The 21,649-nt window shown below is 46.2% G+C and overlaps 1 protein-coding gene across 1 annotated transcript in view; it reads right to left on the bottom strand.

The window, feature by feature from the left end:
• The window catches only part of LOC147108157 (PDZ domain-containing protein GIPC1-like), a 147,296-nt gene extending 126,125 nt beyond the window's left edge, over positions 1-21,171 (bottom strand). The window contains exons 1-2 of the mRNA XM_086006026.1: positions 21,022-21,171; positions 18,682-18,862 (exon numbers count right to left, since the gene is read on the bottom strand). Of these exons, the coding sequence (XP_085862152.1) occupies positions 18,682-18,862; positions 21,022-21,171 (331 nt within the window). The remainder of the gene's footprint in view (positions 1-18,681; positions 18,863-21,021) is intronic.
• Positions 21,172-21,649: the final 478 nt, after the last annotated feature.

The raw sequence follows: 21,649 nt of genomic DNA, 5'->3' as shown, positions 1-21,649 counted from the left end.
GGATCTGGTGTAATGGAAACATTTGAAGATCCCATACCCTTAGGAGCACTATTTAATTTCAAGGGCTGATATAAAGCAACCAACTTATTTTCTGCTTCCAAATGTGCAATTGTCAGGACTCTCATCCTTACTTAAATCTACATACGCAAGAGGCAAATGAGTGTGGGGCGTCAATGGGGGGCAATGGACATGCGATTGCATTGCAAGCCTCACACTAAGAACAGTTTCAAAGATGTGATCTGCACAGAAAAGCTTTTACATGAATTGCAGCACTTCATAAATAAATAAAAAGCTGGAGATAAGTAATGAATAATGGAATGTGTTTGTGCTCTGTTGTTCACAATTAAATCTGCATTTAAGATCTGAATGTGTTTAAACTAACAAACAATAAATACTATCATAAAATCAACGCTACTTCGAACACCATCTTGAAACAACCTTAAATGTTAACCTGCAATTAAGCCTTTATCAATCAGCAGCAAAACCTTCTTCCACTCTATTTTTACCAACCCAAATTAAAAATGCAGGTGCCTAAGCAATCGTCTTTCAAGATAGCAGGTTAAATTTCAAATTTATGCAAATGGTGGTAGTTTAAATAGATCGGATGGGGTTACAACTGGGCTGATGAACAGCTGCTACAGGAGGAGGCAAGATTTTATTTAGGAGAGTTTTGAGGAGAAGGAGCATTCTCTAAATCATTAAAAACTGTTAAATGGCACCAACTTGGGGAAAGAAAGAATACTTTCATTAGTGTCGCTAGGCTCGAAATGGACTTCAATAACCAGAGGGTAAAGAATGAGACCTGCACAGCATCAGTCAGCAGCAATGCTCCCGTTAAGCTGCACGGCCGCGTGGCGGTCTTGAGGTCCCGCACGAGCCGTTCACCGGCTTTTGTATGGGAAAAACCGCGCATGCGCGGAAATTTTAATGGACCACGCAGCCAGTTAAAGGGCCCGCGCACCGGAAAACAAAATAAGAGGGAACAGTGGTCAGCAGTATAGCCTATTCTCATTATGCACTTAATCAACACTGTCTACTGAAACTCTACAAATGGTGGAATCAGAAGATGTCAATCAATGGGCGGACGGACAGACAGACAGTCTTTGTTATTGCAAAACTGAAACAACCAGCAATAGTTATTCTAATCAGTTGTTCGTCAGATTGAGGTTTGAGTTATATAGCAGGGACTAAACCATACAGCTTCAACTGAGTTGAGGAGATTAGTTTGTCGAAATGCTTAACAACTGTAGATAGACAGCTAGATACAAGATTTTTCAACTAGAGATGAAAGCATATGCAGCAAATGTAGATGTACAAAAACATCAACACCATCATTTATAATTTAAAACCAATCATTTGGCAAACAAAAGTGCAGTTCAAATTCAAATTTGCAACAGCCAGACATTATTCTGCTGTTTCAGTAAAGGGGTCAAAGGTACAGAGCTAATCGGTTAGGATGTTGATAGGTAATAAAATAGGGGGCAGGGCAAATAAAGAGGAACAATGCAACCAGGTTCAAAAGCATTTCATTTTTAAAAAAAAACAATTTTGTCCCTCTCTCTCCTCTCCATCCATCTCCTGGAAGTGTTGACTCTTGCTGGGGTATGGTCCTGTGGTCGTGGATTGCCCTCCCATGTGGTGATTATTCTTCATCTTGAAGCCTATATAGTGCATGTCAGTGGGCTATTTTATCATAATGGGGAGTGGGATGTGGACATTACAACTATGTCTGATCCTGTCCACATATGGGACATCCATAGGAGCCATTGAACAGTGATCAGGAACATTTTGTTTCCTTACCCAAGGATGCTGATGTCAGTTGCAGCACCCCTACCTGTCCCAACACAGCCAGCACATCTCCAGCAATGGCTTCTCTTCCTAACCCTGCATAATTACCTCTCGAGCTCCCCAGGGATTTGTCCTTGGCCCCCTCCTTTTCTCCATCTACATGCTATGCCTCAGTGAGATCATCTGCAGGCATGGGTCAGCTTCAACATTGCCCACCTCTGCTGCTCGACTCCTTATCTGACAGTAAGTCGTGGATGAGTCAAAGCATCCTCCAATTGAGCATTGGGAAGACCAAAGCCAACATTTTCAGGCACCGTCATAAAATCCATTCCTTTGCCAATAAATCCATCCTCTTGCCTGTCCAATTACCTAGCTAAAGCCGTCTACTTCCACCTCCGCAGCATCACCCGGCCCTGCCCCTGCCTTATTCCACCCCCCACCCCCCCAAACCCTCATCTACACTTTCCTTATCTCAGTTGCTCCTATCCTCTCTTTGCTGCCCTCTGAATCGCCACCCTCCGCAAACTCCAACAAACCTTAAACTCAGTCGCCTGAATCCTGTCCCACACTAAGTCCTAATCACACATCACTCTCACCTTCATTGTTCTACACTGGCCACCTGTTTTCCAATTTAAAATCCTTGCCCTTGTCTTCAGTTCCCTGTGCTGACTTGCCCTACCCTACCTCTGAAAAAAAAATAATAGCACTAAAGACTGACAAATCCCCAGGACCTAATGGTTAGCCGCCCCCCTGGGTTTTAAAGGAAGTAGGTGAGGAAATTGCAATATTGTAGGCATAATCTTTCAAAGTGTAGATACGACCAGCACTTTACAAATTCATGTTGGCTCTCTCTAATCAGTGTTACTCACATTTCTTGTGGGGCCGAACAAGTATGACACAAAGCTAAGTTGGGAGCTGTTGCATCCTCTAGGAGATACCATTTCAAGCATTGTACATGACCACTGCTTTTTGGCACACTCTCTTTCATTGTTCCATAGGAGCATGAAATGCTTACCTTGTAGGGTGGAGGAAGCACGTGGACATTGGGATTGCCAGGCCGAGGTGCTCCTCCAGTGGTAGGGGGCTTCCCGGTGGTGCCAGCTAGCATAGGAAACGTTTGCCATTTTTCCCCAGTTCACTGCGCACTCAGCTATGAGCAGCCTCATCAATCCAAATTGACCAGTTAGCATAACATCTGTCGTTGGGAAAATGCTGGAGTCCTTCATTAAGGAAGCAGTAACAGGGCATTTGGAAAATCATAATGCAGTCAAGCAGAGTCAGCATGGTTTTATGAAAGGGAAATCATGTTTAACAATATTTGCTGGAGTTCTTTGAGGAGGTAACGAGCAGGGTGGACAAAGGTGAACCAGCGGATTTGGTGTATTTGGAATTCCAGAAGGCATTCAATAAGGTGGCACATAAAAGGGTACTGCATAAGATAACAGCTCGCGGAATTGGGGGTAATATATTAGCATGGATAGAGAATTGGCTAACTAACAGAAAGCAGAGAGTCGGGATAAATGGGTCATTTTCTGGTTGGCAAACAGTAACTAGTGGGATGCCACAGGGATCGGTGCTGGGGCCTCAACTATTTACAATCTACATTAATGACTTGGATGAAGGGACCAAGTGTAATGTAGCCACGTTTGCAGATGATACAAAGATGGGTGGGAAAGCAAGTTGTGCAGAGGACTCAAAGAACCTGCAAAGGGATATGGACAGGCTAAGTGAGTGGGCAAACATTTGGCAGATGGAGTATAATGTGGGAAAGTGCGAGATTATCCACTTTGGCGGGAAAAATTAAAAAGCAAATTATTATTTAAATGGAGAGAGATTACAAAATGCTACAGTTCAGAGGAACCTGTGGGGCCTTGTGCATGAAACGCAAAAAGTTAGAATGCAGGTACAGCAAGTAATCAAAAAGGCAAATGGAATGTTGGCCTTTATTTCAAAGGAGTTGGAGTATAAAAGCAGGGAAGTCTTGCTACAACTGTACAGGGTATTGGTGGGACCACACCTTGAGTACTGCGTACAGTTTTGGTCTCCTTATTTAAGGAAGGATATGTTATGTATTGTGTGTTCTCCTCCCACCTGTGGTGGTGCTGTCACAGCAGATAAATGGTTGAGTGTTCTCTTGGTTAAGTTTAGCTCTCTTTGTTCGGAACTCTCCAGAACTTTCCTTTCCTTTCGAATAAAGCACTTCATATTTGAATCTCTGGGTTCTGAGTTCTAATTGTGTCTAGGTAGAAAGGTGCCGACACAACAAAGTGGCAACGAGGATCGGATGAACCTACATTGTGGGAACTTTCTTGTTTTCGACTACAAAACACTCGGAACAGAGATTGCAGCATTACATTAACGTTACGGGTGCAGTGAGTAAGCAGAAATTTAAATTTGAAACGTAAGATGGCTACTATATTAGGAAACATTGGTGATTTTGATGAAAATGTGGAGCAATGGAGCGCTTATACGGAACGTTTTGACTATTTTGTATTGGCGAATGCGGTGGCAAACGAAAAGGTCGTGCTTACCTTTTTGAGTGTAATGGAGCCGAAGACATTCAATTTACTTCGCAGCCTTGTGCAGCCAGATAAGCCAGGAACTAAAACATATAAGCAACTAGTGGAAATTCTTGGAGCACATTTTTCACCAAAACCTCTGGTTATTGCTGAGAGATTTAGATTTCACAAACGGAATCAAGAGGAGGGGGAATCAGTGATGATGTTTATTGCTGCTTTAAAAAGGTTGTCAGAACACTGCGAGTTCAAGGAGGTGCTGAATGACACCATTAGAGACAGACTTGTGTGTGGTCTGCAAAGTGCAGCCACACAGAAGTGCCTTCTTACTGAGGCCAACCTTAATCTTGAAAAGGCCATTGAAGTTAGTGTCTCCATGGAGATGGCGGAAAAGGAGGCTCACCAGTTGAGTTCAACAGGGAGAGTTCACAAGGTGTCATCTGAGCCTAAAGGTGCGGGGAACGGCACATGTTACCATTGTGGGAAAACGGGCCATCATGCTAATGACTGCTGGTGTACGGAGCTGGAATGCCAAAATTGTGGCAAAAAGGGTCACATTGAACGCGCCTGTAGAGGTAAAAGAAGAACAGACAGAGCTGGGGAGCATGAAAGCAAAATGTCTGTATTTGGACAAGAGAGGAAAAGGAGTGTTCATTCAGTGCAGTATGATGGAACAAGCAAAACAGAGGGGAGCGACACCTCTGAGGAGGAAGAGGTGCACATACTGACAGTTGCAGGTGGTTCAAATGGCTACTGGGTGTCACCACTGGTGGAGGGACAATCAGTGCGGATGGAGGTGGACACAGGCGCGGCTGTGTCCCTTGTATCAGACACTGTCTACAACAAAATGCTAAAGCATCTTACCCTTCAGCCAACAAACATTGTGCTAAAGACATATACCGGCAAACCTGTGGCCTGAGAGGCGCCATTGAGGTGACAGTTAAATTGAACGGACAGACTGCGAAACTGCCACTATATGTGGTAAAGGGAAATTACCCATCGCTACTGGGACGTGCGTGGCTAGAGAAAATCATGCTGGACTGGCCTGCAGTCCGCATGATGTCAAAAGGGGAGTCAGGTCTGACTGCAGTGTTAAACAAACATGCAGAACTCTTCAATGGGGAACTTGGGAGCATGAAAAAGATCAGCGTGAGACTGGACATTAAACCTGACAGCAAGCCGAAGTTTCACAAAGCCCGATCTGTACCCTATGCAATTAGGCCAAAAGTTGAGGCTAACTTGGAGGCCTTAGTCGAGAATGGAGTCCTGGAGCCTGTGAGCGTGAGCAAATGGGCCACACCCATTGTTCCTGTCCTGAAAAAGGATGGATCTGTTCGAATCTGCAGGGATTTTAAAGTGACTATTAACCCGGTGTTATCTGCGGAACAGTGCCCTCTTCCCCTCATTGATGATCTTTTTACGGGCCTGGCAGGAGGGCAAAAGTTCAGCAAAATAGACTTATGCCAGGCTTATCTACAAATGCATGTCGATGACAAATCAAAGGAGCTGCTGACAATTGTGACACACAAGGGGCTATACAGGTACTGCCGCCTTCCGTTTGGAATTACGTCGGCCCCTGCTCTATTCCAAAGGGCAATGGATCAGATTTTGAGTGGACTGCCAGGAGTCCAGTGCTACCTGGAGGACATCCTTGTTACTGGGACAAATGAGGAGGATCATCTTCTGAACTTGGATGCGACACTACAACGACTGAAAGAGTACAGACTCAGAGTTCGTAAAGACAAATGTGAATTCTTTCAGTCTTCAGTTGAGTACCTGGGGCATGTGATTGACGCTACTGGCCTGCATAAGATGCCGTCAAAGGTCAAGGCAATCATGGAGGCCCCAGCACCCCAGAATGTGAGCCAGTTACGTTCATTTCTGGGGCTACTTAACTACTATGGGAAGTTTATTCCAGATTTAGCAACATTGCTGAAGCTGTTACATCAGTTGCTATGTCAAGGCAAAACATGGAAATGGACTGAACTGTGCAACGAAGCTTTCGCCCAAGCAAAGAAAGCATTGCTGAAGTCGGAGGTCCTGACACACTTCGACCCAAAGCTACCCGTGCAGCTAGCATGTGATGCATCACCATATGGTGTGGGAGCAGTCATATCCCACATCATGCCTTCTGGTGAAGAGAAACCTATCGCCTTCGCATCACGCATCTTGAACAAGGCCGAGAGTAACTATGCACAGATTGAGCGCGAGGCCTTGGGAATTGTTTTGGAATTCGAAAATGTCATCAGTACCTGTTTGGGAGAAGGTTCACACTCCTGACAGACCACCGTCCATTGACTTCAATCTTCGGGCCCCACACCAGAATTCCGTCTCTTGCTGCAAGCAGGATGCAAAGGTGGGCTTTACTGTTGTCAGGACACACATATGACATCAAATATCGCAAATCAGACTTGCACGGCAACGCAGACGGTCTCTCGAGGCTGCCCTTGCCTGTTACTCCCCCAGAGCCTCGTCAGATAGACATCTTCTACTTTAGACAAGTGGAGGGAGCACCTGTCATGGCAGTTCAGGTGCGAAGGTACACCCGCAACGATCCAGTCCTGTCTGAGGTAATGGACAATGTCATTTGAGGGAGAGCTATAGGAGATTCTCCTAGTTTGAAAGCTTACGTTTCAAAAAGAAATTAGCTCTCCGTCCAGGCAGGTTGTCTTCTTTGGGGATGCCGTGTCGTCATTCCGCCACCTCTGAGGGAACCTATACTGCAACAACTTCATACAGGCCACAGTGGGATGGTTCGGATGAAGGAAATGGCAAGAAGCTACTTCTGGTGGCCAGGTCTCGATGGAAATATTGAGAAGAAAGCCAAAACATGTTCCCCATGTCAAAGGGTCCAGAATGTTCCACAGCTGGCAACCCTACACCCCTGGGATTGGCCTGAAGAAGTGTGGCAGCGAGTACATGTGGACTTTGCCGGTCCTTTCGAAGAGAAGATGTTTATGCTGGTTGTGGACGCTCGTAGCAAGTGGCCGGAGGTCGCTGTGATGAGGTCTACCACGGCAGAGAAAACAATTGAGAAACTTGGTGAGATGTTCAGCCGTTATGGCTCACCGGAACAACTCGTAAGTGACAACGGTCCACAATTTGTATCACAGGAGTTTGCAACCTTCCTGCATGTGAATGGTGTCCAACACATCAGGTCTGCGCCCTATCATCCCTCTACTAACGGCCAGGCAGAAAGGTTCGTGCAAACTTTGAAGCACGCCTTGAAGGCATCGCAAGGTCAGGGCTCAATCCACCAATGTCTGAACAGCTTCCTGTTGTCCTACAGGAATGAGCCGCATGCCACAACCAAAACTTTCCCCGCTTCGCTCATGATGAAGAGGCAGTTGCGGACAAGTTTTGACTTACTCAAACCTCCAAGGGCAGAACAGGTTGTCCATTGTCAACAACAAGCTCAAGTTGAAAAGAGAGAGAAAAGAACCAAGGAGAGACGGTTTCACCCTGGAGAGCACGTCCTAGCTCGAAACTACAACACTGGGCCATAATGGGTTCCTGCTACGGTGATCGCGCAGACGGGCCCTGTGTCTTACACGGTTGAGACTGCTGAGGACGTCGTCTGGAGAAGACACACAGATCAACTGTTGCTAGGAGCAGAGACAGCCACAGAGGCTCCAACGGCTGGTTGGCCTGAACTGTTTCCGGATGATACCGCAAACCAGCATCCTTTGCCACAGTGCTCTTCTCCAACACAGGAAGTCAAAGAGACTGTTCCACCTGTGCAAACTCCTGACTTTCGACTGACACAGGCACCTTCTCCATCCAGGCCTGTGTCAATGCCTACTGCTGTGGAAGTCAGCGATGACCGCCGGTATCCTGTCAGAGAGCGGCGGCCTCCAAGACGCTTGGATCTGTAGGCTTAGTGACTTACCCACAAGACTGGGGCAGAATAAACCCCAGGGTAAAGTCAGGGTTTGAGGCAGTCTACCTCTACCCTTGGTTAGTTGAGTGCATTGAAAGTAACTTACCTGTTGAGGAATAACGTGGACCTTTCATTTAAGAGGGGAGGAATATGTTATGTATTGTGTGTTCTCCTCCCACCTGTGGTGCCGCTGTCACAGCAGATAAATGGTTGGGTGTTCTCTTGGTTAAGTTTAGCTCTCTTTGTTCGGAACTCTCCAGAACTTTCCTTTCCTTTCGAATAAAGCACTTCATGTTTGAATCTCTGGGTTCTGAGTTCTAATTGTGTCTAGGTAGAAAGGTACCGACACAACAGGATATACTTTCATTGGAGGCATATCAGAGATGATTCACTAGGTTAATTCCAGAGATGTGGGGGTTGACTTATGAGGAAAGGTTGAGCAGACTGGGCCTATACTCATTGGAATTTAGAAGAATGAGAGGTCATCTTATTGAAACATATAGGATACAGAGGGGGCTCGACAAGGTAGATGCAGAGAGGATGTTTCTTCATGTGGGGAAATCTAGAATGCGGGGTCACAGTTTTAGAATAAAGGGTCACCCTTTTAGAACTGAGATGAGAAGGAATTTCTTCTCTCAGAGGGTCGCAAATCTGTGGAATTCTCTGCCCCAGAGAACTGTGGAGGCTGGGTCATTAAATACATTTAAGGTGGAGATAGACAGATTTTACAAGATAAGGGAGTGAAGGGTTATTGGGAGCGGGCGGGGAAGTGTCTTTGAGCCCAAGATCAGCCATGATCTTATTGAATGACGGAGCAGGCTCGAGGGGCCAAGTGGCCTATTCCTGCTCCTATTTCTTATGTTCTTATGTTCAAATAAGTTATGAAGCAGCCTTTATCCACTCCACTGTGTTTGTTATGATTGGAACATCTCTCATAAAAATAACAAGGCCAGACATCTGGGGAAGGATATTCATTGGGCCGTGGAGGCGAGATTGGCGGCATGTGGGGGGTTAAAATTGCATAAACTGGCGGGCGGGCCCAAGCCCGCCTCCATCCCGCCTCCAAGCAATTTAAAATAATTTGTGTCTAGTGGTCCTGTCTGCGTCCTGCCTCCAAGAGGCGGGATAGGCCGTTAAGGCCCTTAACAACCACTAAATTGGCTCTGTAATACCATTTTAAAAGGCCTTTGTGAGTTTAACCCTTTTCCCACGTGAAACATGCCTGTTCTGAAACACGACGGTGAAACCTGGCGGGAGCACAAGTGGATTGCTGACTATCAGCTGCAGCTCAAACATTAAAGAGGAGATTTGATCAGCCATCATTTGCAGGTGGCAGGACTTAGTTGTCTCAGGTCTGGGGGAACATTTAGAAGGCATAACCACAGCTGTGGAAGTTTGGAGCCTGACACCCATCTCCAGTGTGACCTCCTGGGAAACCCCTCTCGCCACCTTCACTCAGCGCTTCTTCAACTGAGGCATATACCAGAAGCATGCGAGCCATTTATTTCCTTCCCTTCTGGGCATTAGAGGAGGAAAAAGAGCAGCTGCGGCACCAGCAGAACCATGAACAACAGCAGCACCAACAACAGCAGCACCAATAACAGCAGCAACAACAGGAGCGCCAAGCTGCTGCTCACCCACCTGAAGCTGCACAGGCCAGAAGGGGCCAGCGCATAGAAGCCCGTCGGCGCAGGAGATACCCCCCAAACAGGATCTACAGACACAGAGTCAGTTACATCAACATGTCTGAGCAGCAGTGCCAAAGGCGGCTCCGACTTTCGTGAGAGGTAGTGGGTGACATCTGCGCAATGCTGCAACAAGGCCTGCAGCCCAGAGGACCAGGTGGATAACCCTTACCAGCGGCTGTCAAAGTCACCACTGCACTCAACTTTTTTGCCTCAGGCTCATTCCAGGGATCAGCAGCAGACATCAGCGGCATCTCCCAGGTGGCTGCACACACTTGCATCACGCAGGTAACTGATGCCCTCTTTGCCATCACGCACAATCACATCCATTTCACCAAGGATCAAGCAAGTGTCACAGCATGTGCGGTTGGATTAGTTAATCTGGCAGGCTTTCCAAGGGTTGCAGGGCATCGTTGACTGCACACATGTGGCCCTTAAGGCACCCCATCACAATCCAGGTATTTTTGTCAACCGCAAGGGCTTCCACTCCCTTAATGTTCAGCTTGTGCGTGACCACAAGAAGGAAATTTTGCATGTTTGTGCCAAGTACCCTAGCATTTGCCATGACTCCTTCATACTGCGCCAGTCTAGTGTGCCTCCGCTCTTCAGTCTGCCAGACCAACTTAACGGATGGCTACTTGGAGACAAGGGCTATCCCCTGAGGACGTGGCTAATGACGCTGTTGAGGAGGCCAGCCAACGAAGCTGAGGAGTGCTACAACTCCAGCCACATTTCCACCAGATCCATTGTCGAGCAAACCATCAGTTTGCTGAAGATGCGCTTCAGATGCCTGGATAGATCAGGTGGAGCCCTGCAGTACTCAGCAGCCAGGGTCTCCAGAATCGTCATGGTTTGCAGTGCACTTCACAACATGGCACAACGTTGTGGCTTGCGGATTCCTGAGGACCAAGTGGCTCCTCACATATCCTCCTCAGATGAGGAGGAGGAGGAGGAGAGCGAAAACGAACATCTTGCACAGGCCCATCAATCAGCGGCAGCAGTATGCGAGAACATAGCTGCCCAGGATGCAAGGAACGTACTCATCTTTGCCAGATTTGCTTAGCCTAGCCACTCAAGGACTTTAGCCTCGCATCTTCTTACCTGAGCATTGACAATGGCCAAGAACCAGCTGACTCCTAGCAATTTGACCACCATAATGACAATTCCAAGTAATCCTAAGCCCTCAATGTGAAAGTCCCATTCGTGAAATGACACATGCCACAACTACAGCAGCAGCCATCAGATTTTTTATTAACATTATTGATCTGATGTCTTTTTCACATAAATCATCAAATTTCACCCAAGTGATTACCCTTGTGACTATTTGTGCAGTATCTTTCTCTTACGCGTGCTCCTATGTGGTGCTTCCCCTGTGACTTCAGCAGATGTGGAGGCCCCTTGCTCACTTTCCTGTTGCTCCTGTCTCGACACCTTTGGCGGGCGTCCTCTGGGGTTGCAAACCTGTGAGGGCTCGTCAACAGTCTGCTGCTCCTGCGGCTGTGCAGGGGTTGAGACGCCGATCTCAGCTGGGTGTGGACTCTGGTGAAGCGCTGACCGAGGGCTCTGCAGTGGCATGGAAGTGTGAGCGCTTGGAGAGGAGCCCCTACTTCCTTGATGTCTGCCACCAACTTCCCTCTCATGAGTCAGTTCCCCCCTCAGCGCTTGTAAGTGGCTTGAGAGCACCTTGCTGCACATCAGGGAGGCCATGGGGACCCGTATCTGCACTGGCAGTCCTACTCAGAAGGACTTCCATGAAGGTCTGGTTTCTCTGTTCAATAGATGCCCATCGCTCCTCCAGAGACGTCATTCTATTCTGAGCACTCACCATGTTTTCTGAACTCTAGCGACTTATCACCTCCATGGAGGTTGCCGTCCTTTCCATGGTGATGCGTTCATGCGCCAATGACTCCACAAAGGCACTGCTCATGTTCGCTATGTCCCGAAGGTCCGACCGAGGTGTGAGTGTCTGCGCTGGTGCTGGGTGCGGTGAATTCTGCTGATGCTGCGCCCTCAGAGGTTGCAACTTCCTCTGAGGAGCCTGAAAGCTCAGGATCTTCCTCCTGGACAGTGGGGACGGAGGCTCTCGATGGTCCTGTGGGGGAGTAAAGGAAAGAATTAGAGATGTGAGGTCAAGGTTACATGCACATTGCATATTGCAGATGATCATAAGTCCATCTGTTAGTGTTAAGTCTGTGGGTTGTATTATAAATAATCACAGACTCCACTGTTAACAAAATAAAACACGTCTTTACTATTCAGAGGCTCGGGCGATTCTGCCCTAGTTAACGTATCACAACCCTTATATACTGGTGTGGTCACTATTGGTATTACAGTATACATGAGCCAACAAATAGTGCCACACCGAAAGTAGTGCTCTTAAAGGCGAACGGTTACATTCTATAGTTCCCTTAAAGGTAAACGGTTACATACACAACACTCCTCCCTTTTTAGCTTATTACTTACAGAATCCCCTTTAAACATACAATCTTCAAGTTCATATAACAGTTTACAGATATACTCTCGATGGAGTCAACGTCATATAACAGTTTACATGTTTAGTCTCTGTGGAGGTTTCCGGATCCTCTCTGGATAACGCCGAAGTGGTGTCGTCATTCCTAGCGGCCCAGTAGGGGTGCCTGGCAAAATCGATTCAGCTGGAACAACAGTGTCAGGTTCATCTGAATCCAATGTTACTAGATCAGCAGTAGGTGTTCTAGGTATTTCAGTTTCAACATTACTCGGGTCAGGTGGTGAAGTCGAGTGCTCATTTGTGGCGGACTCTATGAGCTGGTCAACATGGCGCCTTATTACATTGTCCCCAATGTTCACCGTGTACATCAACGGGCCTAGCCTTTTTTTAATAGTTCCAGGCTGCCATTTTTCTGTACGATAGTCCCGGGCCAAAACTTGTTGCCCCATCTTGAAAGACCTAGTTGCCCTGTCATTGATGTTCTGGAATTGCCGGTTCTCCACGTCCCTTCTGACATTGGGTTTAAGTAGATCCAGCCGGCATCTTAAGCGTCTGTTAAAAAACATCATTGCGGGAGTTTGATTTGTGACCGCATGTGTTGCATTTCGGTATGCCAACAAAAAACTGTCTACCTTATGTTGTAGACTTATGTCTTCATTACTCATGGCCTTTACGGCCTTCTTGAAGGTCTGGACGAACCTTTCAGCCAACCCATTGGAGGCGGGATGGTATGGGGCTGATGTGTAATGTTTAACCCCATTGCTCTTTAGGAATTTCTTGAATTCCTCGGACACAAATTGTGGTCCGTTATCGGAACAGATCTGTTCCGGCAGGCCATTCCGAGCAAACATGGTTCTTAACACCGTGATGGTTTTCTCCGTCGTGGTGGTGGTCATTTTAATTACTTCCGGCCACTTGGAGTGGGCATCTACCGCTATCAGGAACATCGAGTCCATAAATGGACCAGCAAAGTCGATGTGTACTCTTTGCCAAGGAGATGAGGGCCACTCCCATGGGTGCAGAGGAGCCGGTGGTGGTGCATTCTGAACCCTCTGACATCCTAGGCAATTCTTGGTGATCTCCTCTATGTTCCCGTCGATGCCTGGCCACCACACAAATGCTCTCGCTAAATTCTTCATCTTTACTCCACCCAGATGTCCTTCGTGCAGCTCCTTGAGTACTTTCTTTTGGAGTTTGGGCGGAATCACCACTCTCGACCCACACATTAGGGTTCCTCGGCACACCGACAGTTGTTCTTTCCTCTGTGAGAATGCCTGCAGTGTTGGTTCGCTCTGTGCTGGCCATCCCTTCACCGTTAAGTCATAGACTCGTGAAAGAGTCGGGTCATTCCTTGTCTCCTTCTCAATCATTGAGTTTGTTATCGGCAGACATTCCACAATGGACGAGTGGAACAACTCCACTGGGTCCCCTGTACTCGCTTCTTCTACTGTCGGCAATGGTAAGCGTGATAACCCATCGGCATTTCCGTGTTTTGTTGACCTTTTGTACTCAATGTCATACTGGTGTGCCCCAAGTAAGACTGACCATCTTTGTAGCCTTTGTGCTGTCATGTTGGACACGGCCTTGTTCGGGTTAAATATGGACACCAACGGCTGGTGGTCTGTCAGCAATGTGAACCTCTTACATTGCAAGTAATGGTTGAATTTCTTCACACCCCACACAAGACTGAGGGCCTCCCTGTCTATCTGGGCGTAATTTCGCTCCGCGGTTGTCAAAGATCGGGACGCGAAAGCCACTGGCCTTTCCGAGCCATTTGGAAGCCTGTGCGAAAGTACTGCTCCAATTCCGTACGGTGAAGCATCACACGCCAGCCGAAGGGGTAATGCTGGGTTGAAATGAGCCAACACTTCCTCGGAGGTAATCAACTCCTTGCTTCTGCGAAAAGCCTTTTTGCACTCCTCACTCCACTTCCATGGTGTCTCCTTTCGCAACAGCTCATTCAGTGGATGCAGCACCGTGGACAAATTTGGTAGGAACTTGTGGTAGTAATTGATCAACCCCAAGAATGATCTTAACTGTGACACGTTCCCTGGAGCGGGAGCCTTCACGACCGCTTCTATCTTCTCCGGTGATTTATGTAGTCCCTCGCGGTCAATGATATGACCGCAGTATGAGATTCGTTTTTGGAAAAACTCACACTTATTGCGGTTAACCCTAAGGCCATACTCCTTTAACCTGGTGAGTACCAGTTTCAAATTCGTGAGGTGTTCCTCTTCATCCATTCCCGTGATTAGGATATCATCCAAATAGCACTGTGTGCTTGGAATTCCTTGTAACACCTGTTCCATGGCCCTCTGCCAAATTGCTGGTGCCGAAGCCACTCCAAAGACCAGTCTGTTATAACGGTACAAACCTCTGTGGGTATTGATAGTTAGGTATTGGCATGACTCTTCCTCAACCTCCATCTGCAAATATGCCTGAGCTAGGTCTATCTTCGTGAAGTGTTTTCCTCCAGCCAACGAAGCGAAAATATCTTCAATCCTTGGCAGCGGGTATTGCACCAAATGAAGCACTGGGTTCACTGTGATCTTGAAATCCCCGCAGATACGGACCTTCCCCGGTCCCCCTGGCTTACTACTTGGTGAGGATTTCATGACGGGTACAATGGGCGTGGCCCACTCACTGTAGTCTACTTTTGACAGAACCCCTGATCGTTCAAGTTCTTCTAGTTCTGCCTCCACTGCTGGTCGTATTGCATACGGTACCGACCTGGCCTTACAAAACTTTGGGCTTGCATGTTCTGCAATCTTAACCCTTGCTTTAATACCTCGCAGCTTACCCAGCCCTTGTTGGAATACTACTTTCGCTTCATCTAATATTCGGGACAACCGTTCAGATTTGACGTCCTCTTTCTCGTGCTCCACCGACATGGCGTTTAGCTCATGCCAATCCATCTTTATTTTTCGGATCCACTCCCGTCCTAGAAGTGGTGGACCTCCCTCAGGCAGTACATACAGATCCAGACGGCGGTAATTTTTGTCTTTGTATCGCACATTAACTCCTGCCTTCCCAATAGGGAATACTTTGTGTCCCGTGTATGTCTGTAGTACTAATTCTGTATTCCGTAGTGGAATATGTTTGAAAAACTTTTTATAGTCATGCTTATTCATGACCGTCAATGCCGATCCCGTGTCTACTTCCATTTTGACTTTGGCCTTTTCAATCCGCAGCGTCATCCAAATGGTTTGTCTGTCAGCTTCGTTGTTCACGTTGTGAATTTTTAGACTGTCCAGTCCCTTGTATTTGAAGTGTGAGTCGGACTTTTGTTCCCTTGGACTCTCCTTGTACCCTTTTTTTGCGGACTCCCTCTTGTTGTCCGTCATTCTTGACCGGCATACTTTTGCTATGTGCCCGATCCTGCCACATTTCCTACATTCTTGGTTCTTAAACCAGCACTGATTCTGGTCGTGCGTTGTCTTTCCACAACGGTAGCATTTGGAAGTGCTTGCAGTAATTTGATCCTTCAGCACTGCTACGATCTCTTCGAAGGTCTGGTCCACTGGTTTAACTGGTGCTATTAGATGTTTCAAGAGCCCGTATGTTTTTGCTCCCATCGAATTTAACAAAGTTATTGCCTTGTCGTATATGGCTACGCAATATATTCCTATGCGTTCCCCATACGTGGCCCTGTCTTCTATTTCAGCATTAAAATCATTAATATTTCCTCGCTTAGGCATCTTCTTCTCTTTCCGAGAACAGCACAAGTATTTCTTTACTTATTATTAATTTTCTTCTCTTCTTGAGAACACCACAAGTATTGCTTTACTTATTTCTTGTTTCTGAAAATTCTAATTAATTTTCTAAGATGGCGGTTTCCCGCTTCTGCCTTCTTCCCCAGCGGTTTTCCCGCGAAAAATGGCGGCTTTCCCGCGCTTCTCGCTCTCCCCGCCCACTTCAATGGCGGTTTTCCCGCGCTTGACGGTCTTCACCCGTCCCCCGACGCTGTCTTTCAGCCTGAGTGCGGCCCTTATCAGCTCTCCCGATCGGTGGCCCTGTCTTTGCAGCCAACGCTGCAGCTTACCCACGAGGTTATGGAGGCTTCAGGGTCCTAATGCCTGTCGCTTCCAGCCTGTCGGTTCCAGACTGGTGAGGATTGAAACCTCTCTTCAACGTCCTGTCTTCGGACGAAGCCGCCGTGGAACAACTGCCGCAGGGTTCGAATCCTGACTCGTCGCCAATGTTAAGTCTGTGGGTTGTATTATAAATAATCACAGACTTCACTGTTAACAAAATAAAACACGTCTTTACTATTCAGAGGCTCGGGCGATTCTGCCCTAGTTAACGTATCACAACCCTTATATACTGGTGTGGTCACTATTGGTATTACAGTATACATGAGCCAACAAATAGTGCCACACCGAAAGTAGTGCTCTTAAAGGCGAACGGTTACATTCTATAGTTCCCTTAAAGGTAAACGGTTACATACACAACAGTTAGAGCTTCAGAATCATCATCAGTGACTCATGCAATGTCAATGAGAGAGATGTAAAACTATTCTGTCACCAGCTTGCTGTGATGCACCCGTCTGTCCATCCCCCACTTGCGCATCTTCTTCCACTCCGATGATTTCCAGGACCGTCTCCTCCCAGGTGGTGAGCTGGGCTACTGATGGTGGCCCTCCTCCTGTCCTGGCTCTTTCCCTTTTATTGTGAGCCCTCTTTTCCTGCAATGAGGGAGACAAGTGGAGTTTGAGTGAGAATGAAGGAAACATAAAACATAGAAACATAGAAGATAGGAGCAGGAGTAGGCCATTCGGCCCTTCGAGCCTGCTCCGCCATTCAATGAGATCATGGCTGATCATCCAAATTCAATACCCTGTCCCTGCCTTCTCCCCATATCCCTTGATCCCTTCAGCCTTAAGAAATATATCCAACTCTTTCTTGAATATATTTAATGAACTGGCCTCCACCGCCCTCTGTGGCAGAGAATTCCACAGGTTCACCACTCTCTGGGTGAAGAAATTCCTCCTCATTTCAGTCCTAAATGGCTTACCCCTTTATCCTTAGACTATGACCCCTGGTTCTGGACTCCCCGGCCATCAGAAACATCCTTCCTGCAGCTAGTCTGTCCAGGCCTGACAGAATTTTATAGGTTTTAGAGTGAGTGTAGAGATTCCATAGCATAGATACTTAGAAGGAGACAAAGATGGAGTGAGGTGGCAAGACCAGGGGCCCTCCCTGTGTGTTGTCAGTTGTTTTCATAGCATCACAGTAATAGGGAGTGTGAGGGCTGCATAGTCAAAAAGTTAGGTGAATGTGAGCATAGAGAGAGAGGGAATGGGTAAGAGTGCATGGATGTCAGTGTCAAGTGGGATGTGGAGGAAGAAATTGCTAAAGCTGAGTGCTGGTGAGGAAAGGCAATGGGGATCAGATTGAGGGTGATGGGAAATGCATACTCACTTTTCCAGTACGCAGAAGGTCATGAAATCTCTTCCTGCACTGTATCCAGGTTCTGCGGGTAACCGTTAAGGAGTTGACCTCCTCTGCCATTTGCAGCCACACAGCCTTGGTCTGCTGGGGAGGCTTCTTCCTCCCTGATGAAGGGAAGAGCACCTCCTTATGAGATCTAGCTCCCTCAACCAGAGCCTGTAGGGCAACGTCGTCGAACCTGGGAGCAGCCCTAGGTCTGTCGCTGGCCATTGTGACTCCAGGTTCCTCCAACAGTAAATGCCAAAAGGTTGGCAGCCTGCAGAAGAAGCAAGGCTTGTTGCAGACCTTAAATGCAGCAGCAATGATGACGTCATAAGATGCGACTTTCTGACTGGAAAACTTCATTTGCCAAGGGTTCCCACACGCTGGAACTCAATTGGACAATTAAGTTAAAATAGCATCAATCTCCCACATCGATTTATATTCGTGTGGATAACACAAAATGCGGATTTCAGGACCCCAACCCGCCCCTGAATGAAAATGCAGCCCCTGATATTTTATCCACGTTCTCTCGAACACAGCCATCAGCATCTGCCTCACTGATAGAAGCTTCCAATTAAACAAGACTTTCATCTATTCATTGGCTCATGTGGAGTGTATAATCCTTTGCAAATAATGCAATAATGAACTTGTGTTGCAAAATTAGGGCAGCTCCAACCCTACTTGTAAACGGATGATAACACTGTCAGTGAAAATGAAAAAAAGTTAATAAATCTTACGATTACAATGGAATTTTTACATCATCCATTAGTAAATTGTTGCACTATTACATGATGGATTGGCTCCAGAGAATGGATCATGAATGTAGTCTTAACAAAATAAATGATACCTTATATATAAAATATTAATGGTGTGTAATTAGAATGTGGGGCTGGTTTATTGATTGACTCACCAAAAGCCTTCCTTGGTTCCACTAACCCAAGTATGAACGGTTGGCCTTTAGGCAAATCTTTCAACATCTTGGCAACTTCATAGTGTCGACAACCGGCTATAGTTTGATTGTTTATTCCTTCTATGTGGTCTCCAACGCAGACTGTCTTGATTCTGTCAATAGTACTGCCTTCTTTTATCCTCTGTGAAATCAAAAGTTATTGTTTAGTAAAAAACAAATTTAATTAGCTGTATGAAAGAAATGAAACTTTTCATAATGAACTGCAAAGTTCATTAGCGAGGCACAGTTTACGTGCTTAATCAACGACTGAAAGAAGCCATTAATCTGACTTTAGCTGGCAGTTATCCTAAAGAACTATTCTTTGACACGTGGAAGTAAGGTTTGAATCCCATCCAGAGATGAGATGAAGACCTTCTCTCAATGATTGCTTAATGCTCACAAATGTAAATGGATCTAGCATTTCACAGCTTCATATGGTTATTTGGCCGAGTCAGTTCTAGGAAATTTGATTACTCAACCATTTGATTAATTTCCTACTGTAATATTATGCTCAGAAAACTGTCCTACAGTCTGTAATCAGAGGAATTTAGCCCCTCAAAAATGACTAACTTTTAGTGTAGTGATGCAGAGTGGAGCTACAAAACCGTATCAGCCAGATGTAGGGAAATAAATAAGAAAAGATCAGAGGAGGACATAAAAAAGCATGAGAATATGTTTTCGACTGCTAGAGCCCATAAAGCACAGCATTAAAATGAGCAGGAACCCAAGAAACCAGCAATCGCAGCATCAACTAGGCCCAGTTTTTTGGCCCTATGTAGACAGAACTTATTACCACACGTGTTCTGGCATTAATTTAGCATCTGCTGCTCACTAAAGCCATTTAAGGAGTTGGTAGGTGTTATTGACACTGACTGGTGCCTTTTCCTGACGGATGGAGTATTTACTCACATAGAAAACATGCAAAACGCTACTAACCCAAAGGATCACAGAATGACACATCTGCTCCAACCATCAGCCCCTTAACGTTAATCAAGTGTGTGTTTAAAGTGCTGGTGCTCTGAGATAGATTGTTTATTTTTAGTAACTCAGTGACCCATTTTAGGAGTTTATATTGCTGCGAGATACAGTAATACAAAACTCTTACTGCTCGCGCCTTATCCCAATCAAAATCCACTTGTTCACTTTGTTCAGCTGGGGAGCGGCAGAGCACCAGCACTTGGAACAGGCTGCTCTTATGATCATTTCAAATGAGTAGCTGTTTAGTTACAGCTATGGTTAAATAAGATTTTACAGGACTGCTGAAATTAGTGAATATAGTGAAAATGTATTGAGTGCAAATATAATCAGTTTTACAGTACAAAGTACCTGAGCTGCTCTTCAAATTCCATTTGCGTGGGGCAGGTCAGGTAGGCAATGCTACCGGCTAGCAAATGGTCAATGTCAGTTGCTGACAGGTGGGCAATGCCAGTTACTGACAGGTGGGCAATGCCAGTGGCAACATGGACAGAATTCCTCCAAAAGATGCCACTACTGAGGACATTTTTAGTCCTCCCCTCAACTCAAAAATGGGTGCCCCTAGGTTTTATATTCATTTTAGCTAGTCTCCATCTAGTGGTCCACTTTTGCCACTTGTTGCCATGAATGGTGCCCTGGAGTCCTCTGGGGAGGGTGCCCTGAAGTGCCAAATTGGGAACCCTCATCATACTCACCTCATGCAGCTGCATGTCCATTCAGTCATCTTTAAAACAGGGGAACAGCTACATTTACCCACAGAATCAGTTTTGTGATTCTACATGGGGTTTCCTTTCACTTCACCTACATCTGACACTTCTCTCTCTTTCCTTCAACCCAGCTTTGGCCCAGGTTGACAAGTAGCTGAAATTGATTTTGAAGACTGATAAAGCTGAAACAACTATTTGCCTCCATATGCTTGCACCCACCTTTAATTGAACACATCCCTTTAATTTGGACTTGACAATGCATCTCTGCACTGGGCCAGTTTGTACACAAAAGCCATCTCTTGCATCACGAGCACAATTCCAGGATTTGTTACTTTAAGTTCCTTGCCGTTTTTGTTTAGTTTCTTTTGAACAGTAGGAAAGACTTTTGGGCTAGAAATTCATCTCGGCGATGCCGCAAAACAGGCAGTTTCGGATCGGTCGCCTGTTATACGCCCCACCTGATATTCAGTTCCATTGACTGCATTTCTAGGCCCATATATCTACGACTACAATCCTGTTTTTGTACTTCATTCTTTATATCATTATCCTAACCCCCCTCGACCCATGGTTTATTGAGCCATACTCGAATGACAGTGCCCACAATCTGTACTGGTGGTACCTTAATGAAGGCATAGCCTGTTCCATTGTCAGTGATGGTCAGACCAAGCGCATCCTCGGATTTTGTCACCTCCACTTCTTTCATTTGTCCTTTGACATGGGCAAAGATAAAGTCCTCCAGTCCAATCTGGCCTCCAAGTAATTTCTGCATGTCTACTTTGTGAGTATTTAATGTGCAGAAGAGAATCTGCTGAGACAAAAAAAAGAAAGTACTTAAAATACAGCAATCAAAACAGTGGAAATGTAAAGCAGGGTCAGTGTTCATTGGAAAGATAAAGATTTGTGTTTCAGCTGTGACCTTTATATAATAATGTTGGGTATGTGAATATTTATCCGATCAAACTGAGCTGGATATTTACCACTGCTTTTATAGAAACATAGAAACATAGAAGATAGGAGCAGAAATAGGCCATTCGGCCCTTCGAGCCTGCTCCGCCATTCAACGAGATCATGGCTGATCATCCAAACCCTAGCACCCGGTCCCTACACCGACAGCCATCCCACCCAAGCCCTATCCCCGTAACCCCACGTATTTAATCCCCCCTAACACTAAGGGCCAATTTTTATCATGGCCAATCAACCTAACCCGCACATCTTTGGACTGTGGGAGGAAACCGGAGCACCCGGAG

This window comes from Somniosus microcephalus, chromosome 13 (assembly GCF_052327205.1).
Source record: "Somniosus microcephalus isolate GS21.2 chromosome 13, FLI_Smic_1.0, whole genome shotgun sequence".
Taxonomy (NCBI): domain Eukaryota; kingdom Metazoa; phylum Chordata; class Chondrichthyes; order Squaliformes; family Somniosidae; genus Somniosus; species Somniosus microcephalus.
Note: the sequence above shows the minus strand (reverse complement) of the source record. Positions and strands in the feature narration are given on the sequence as shown.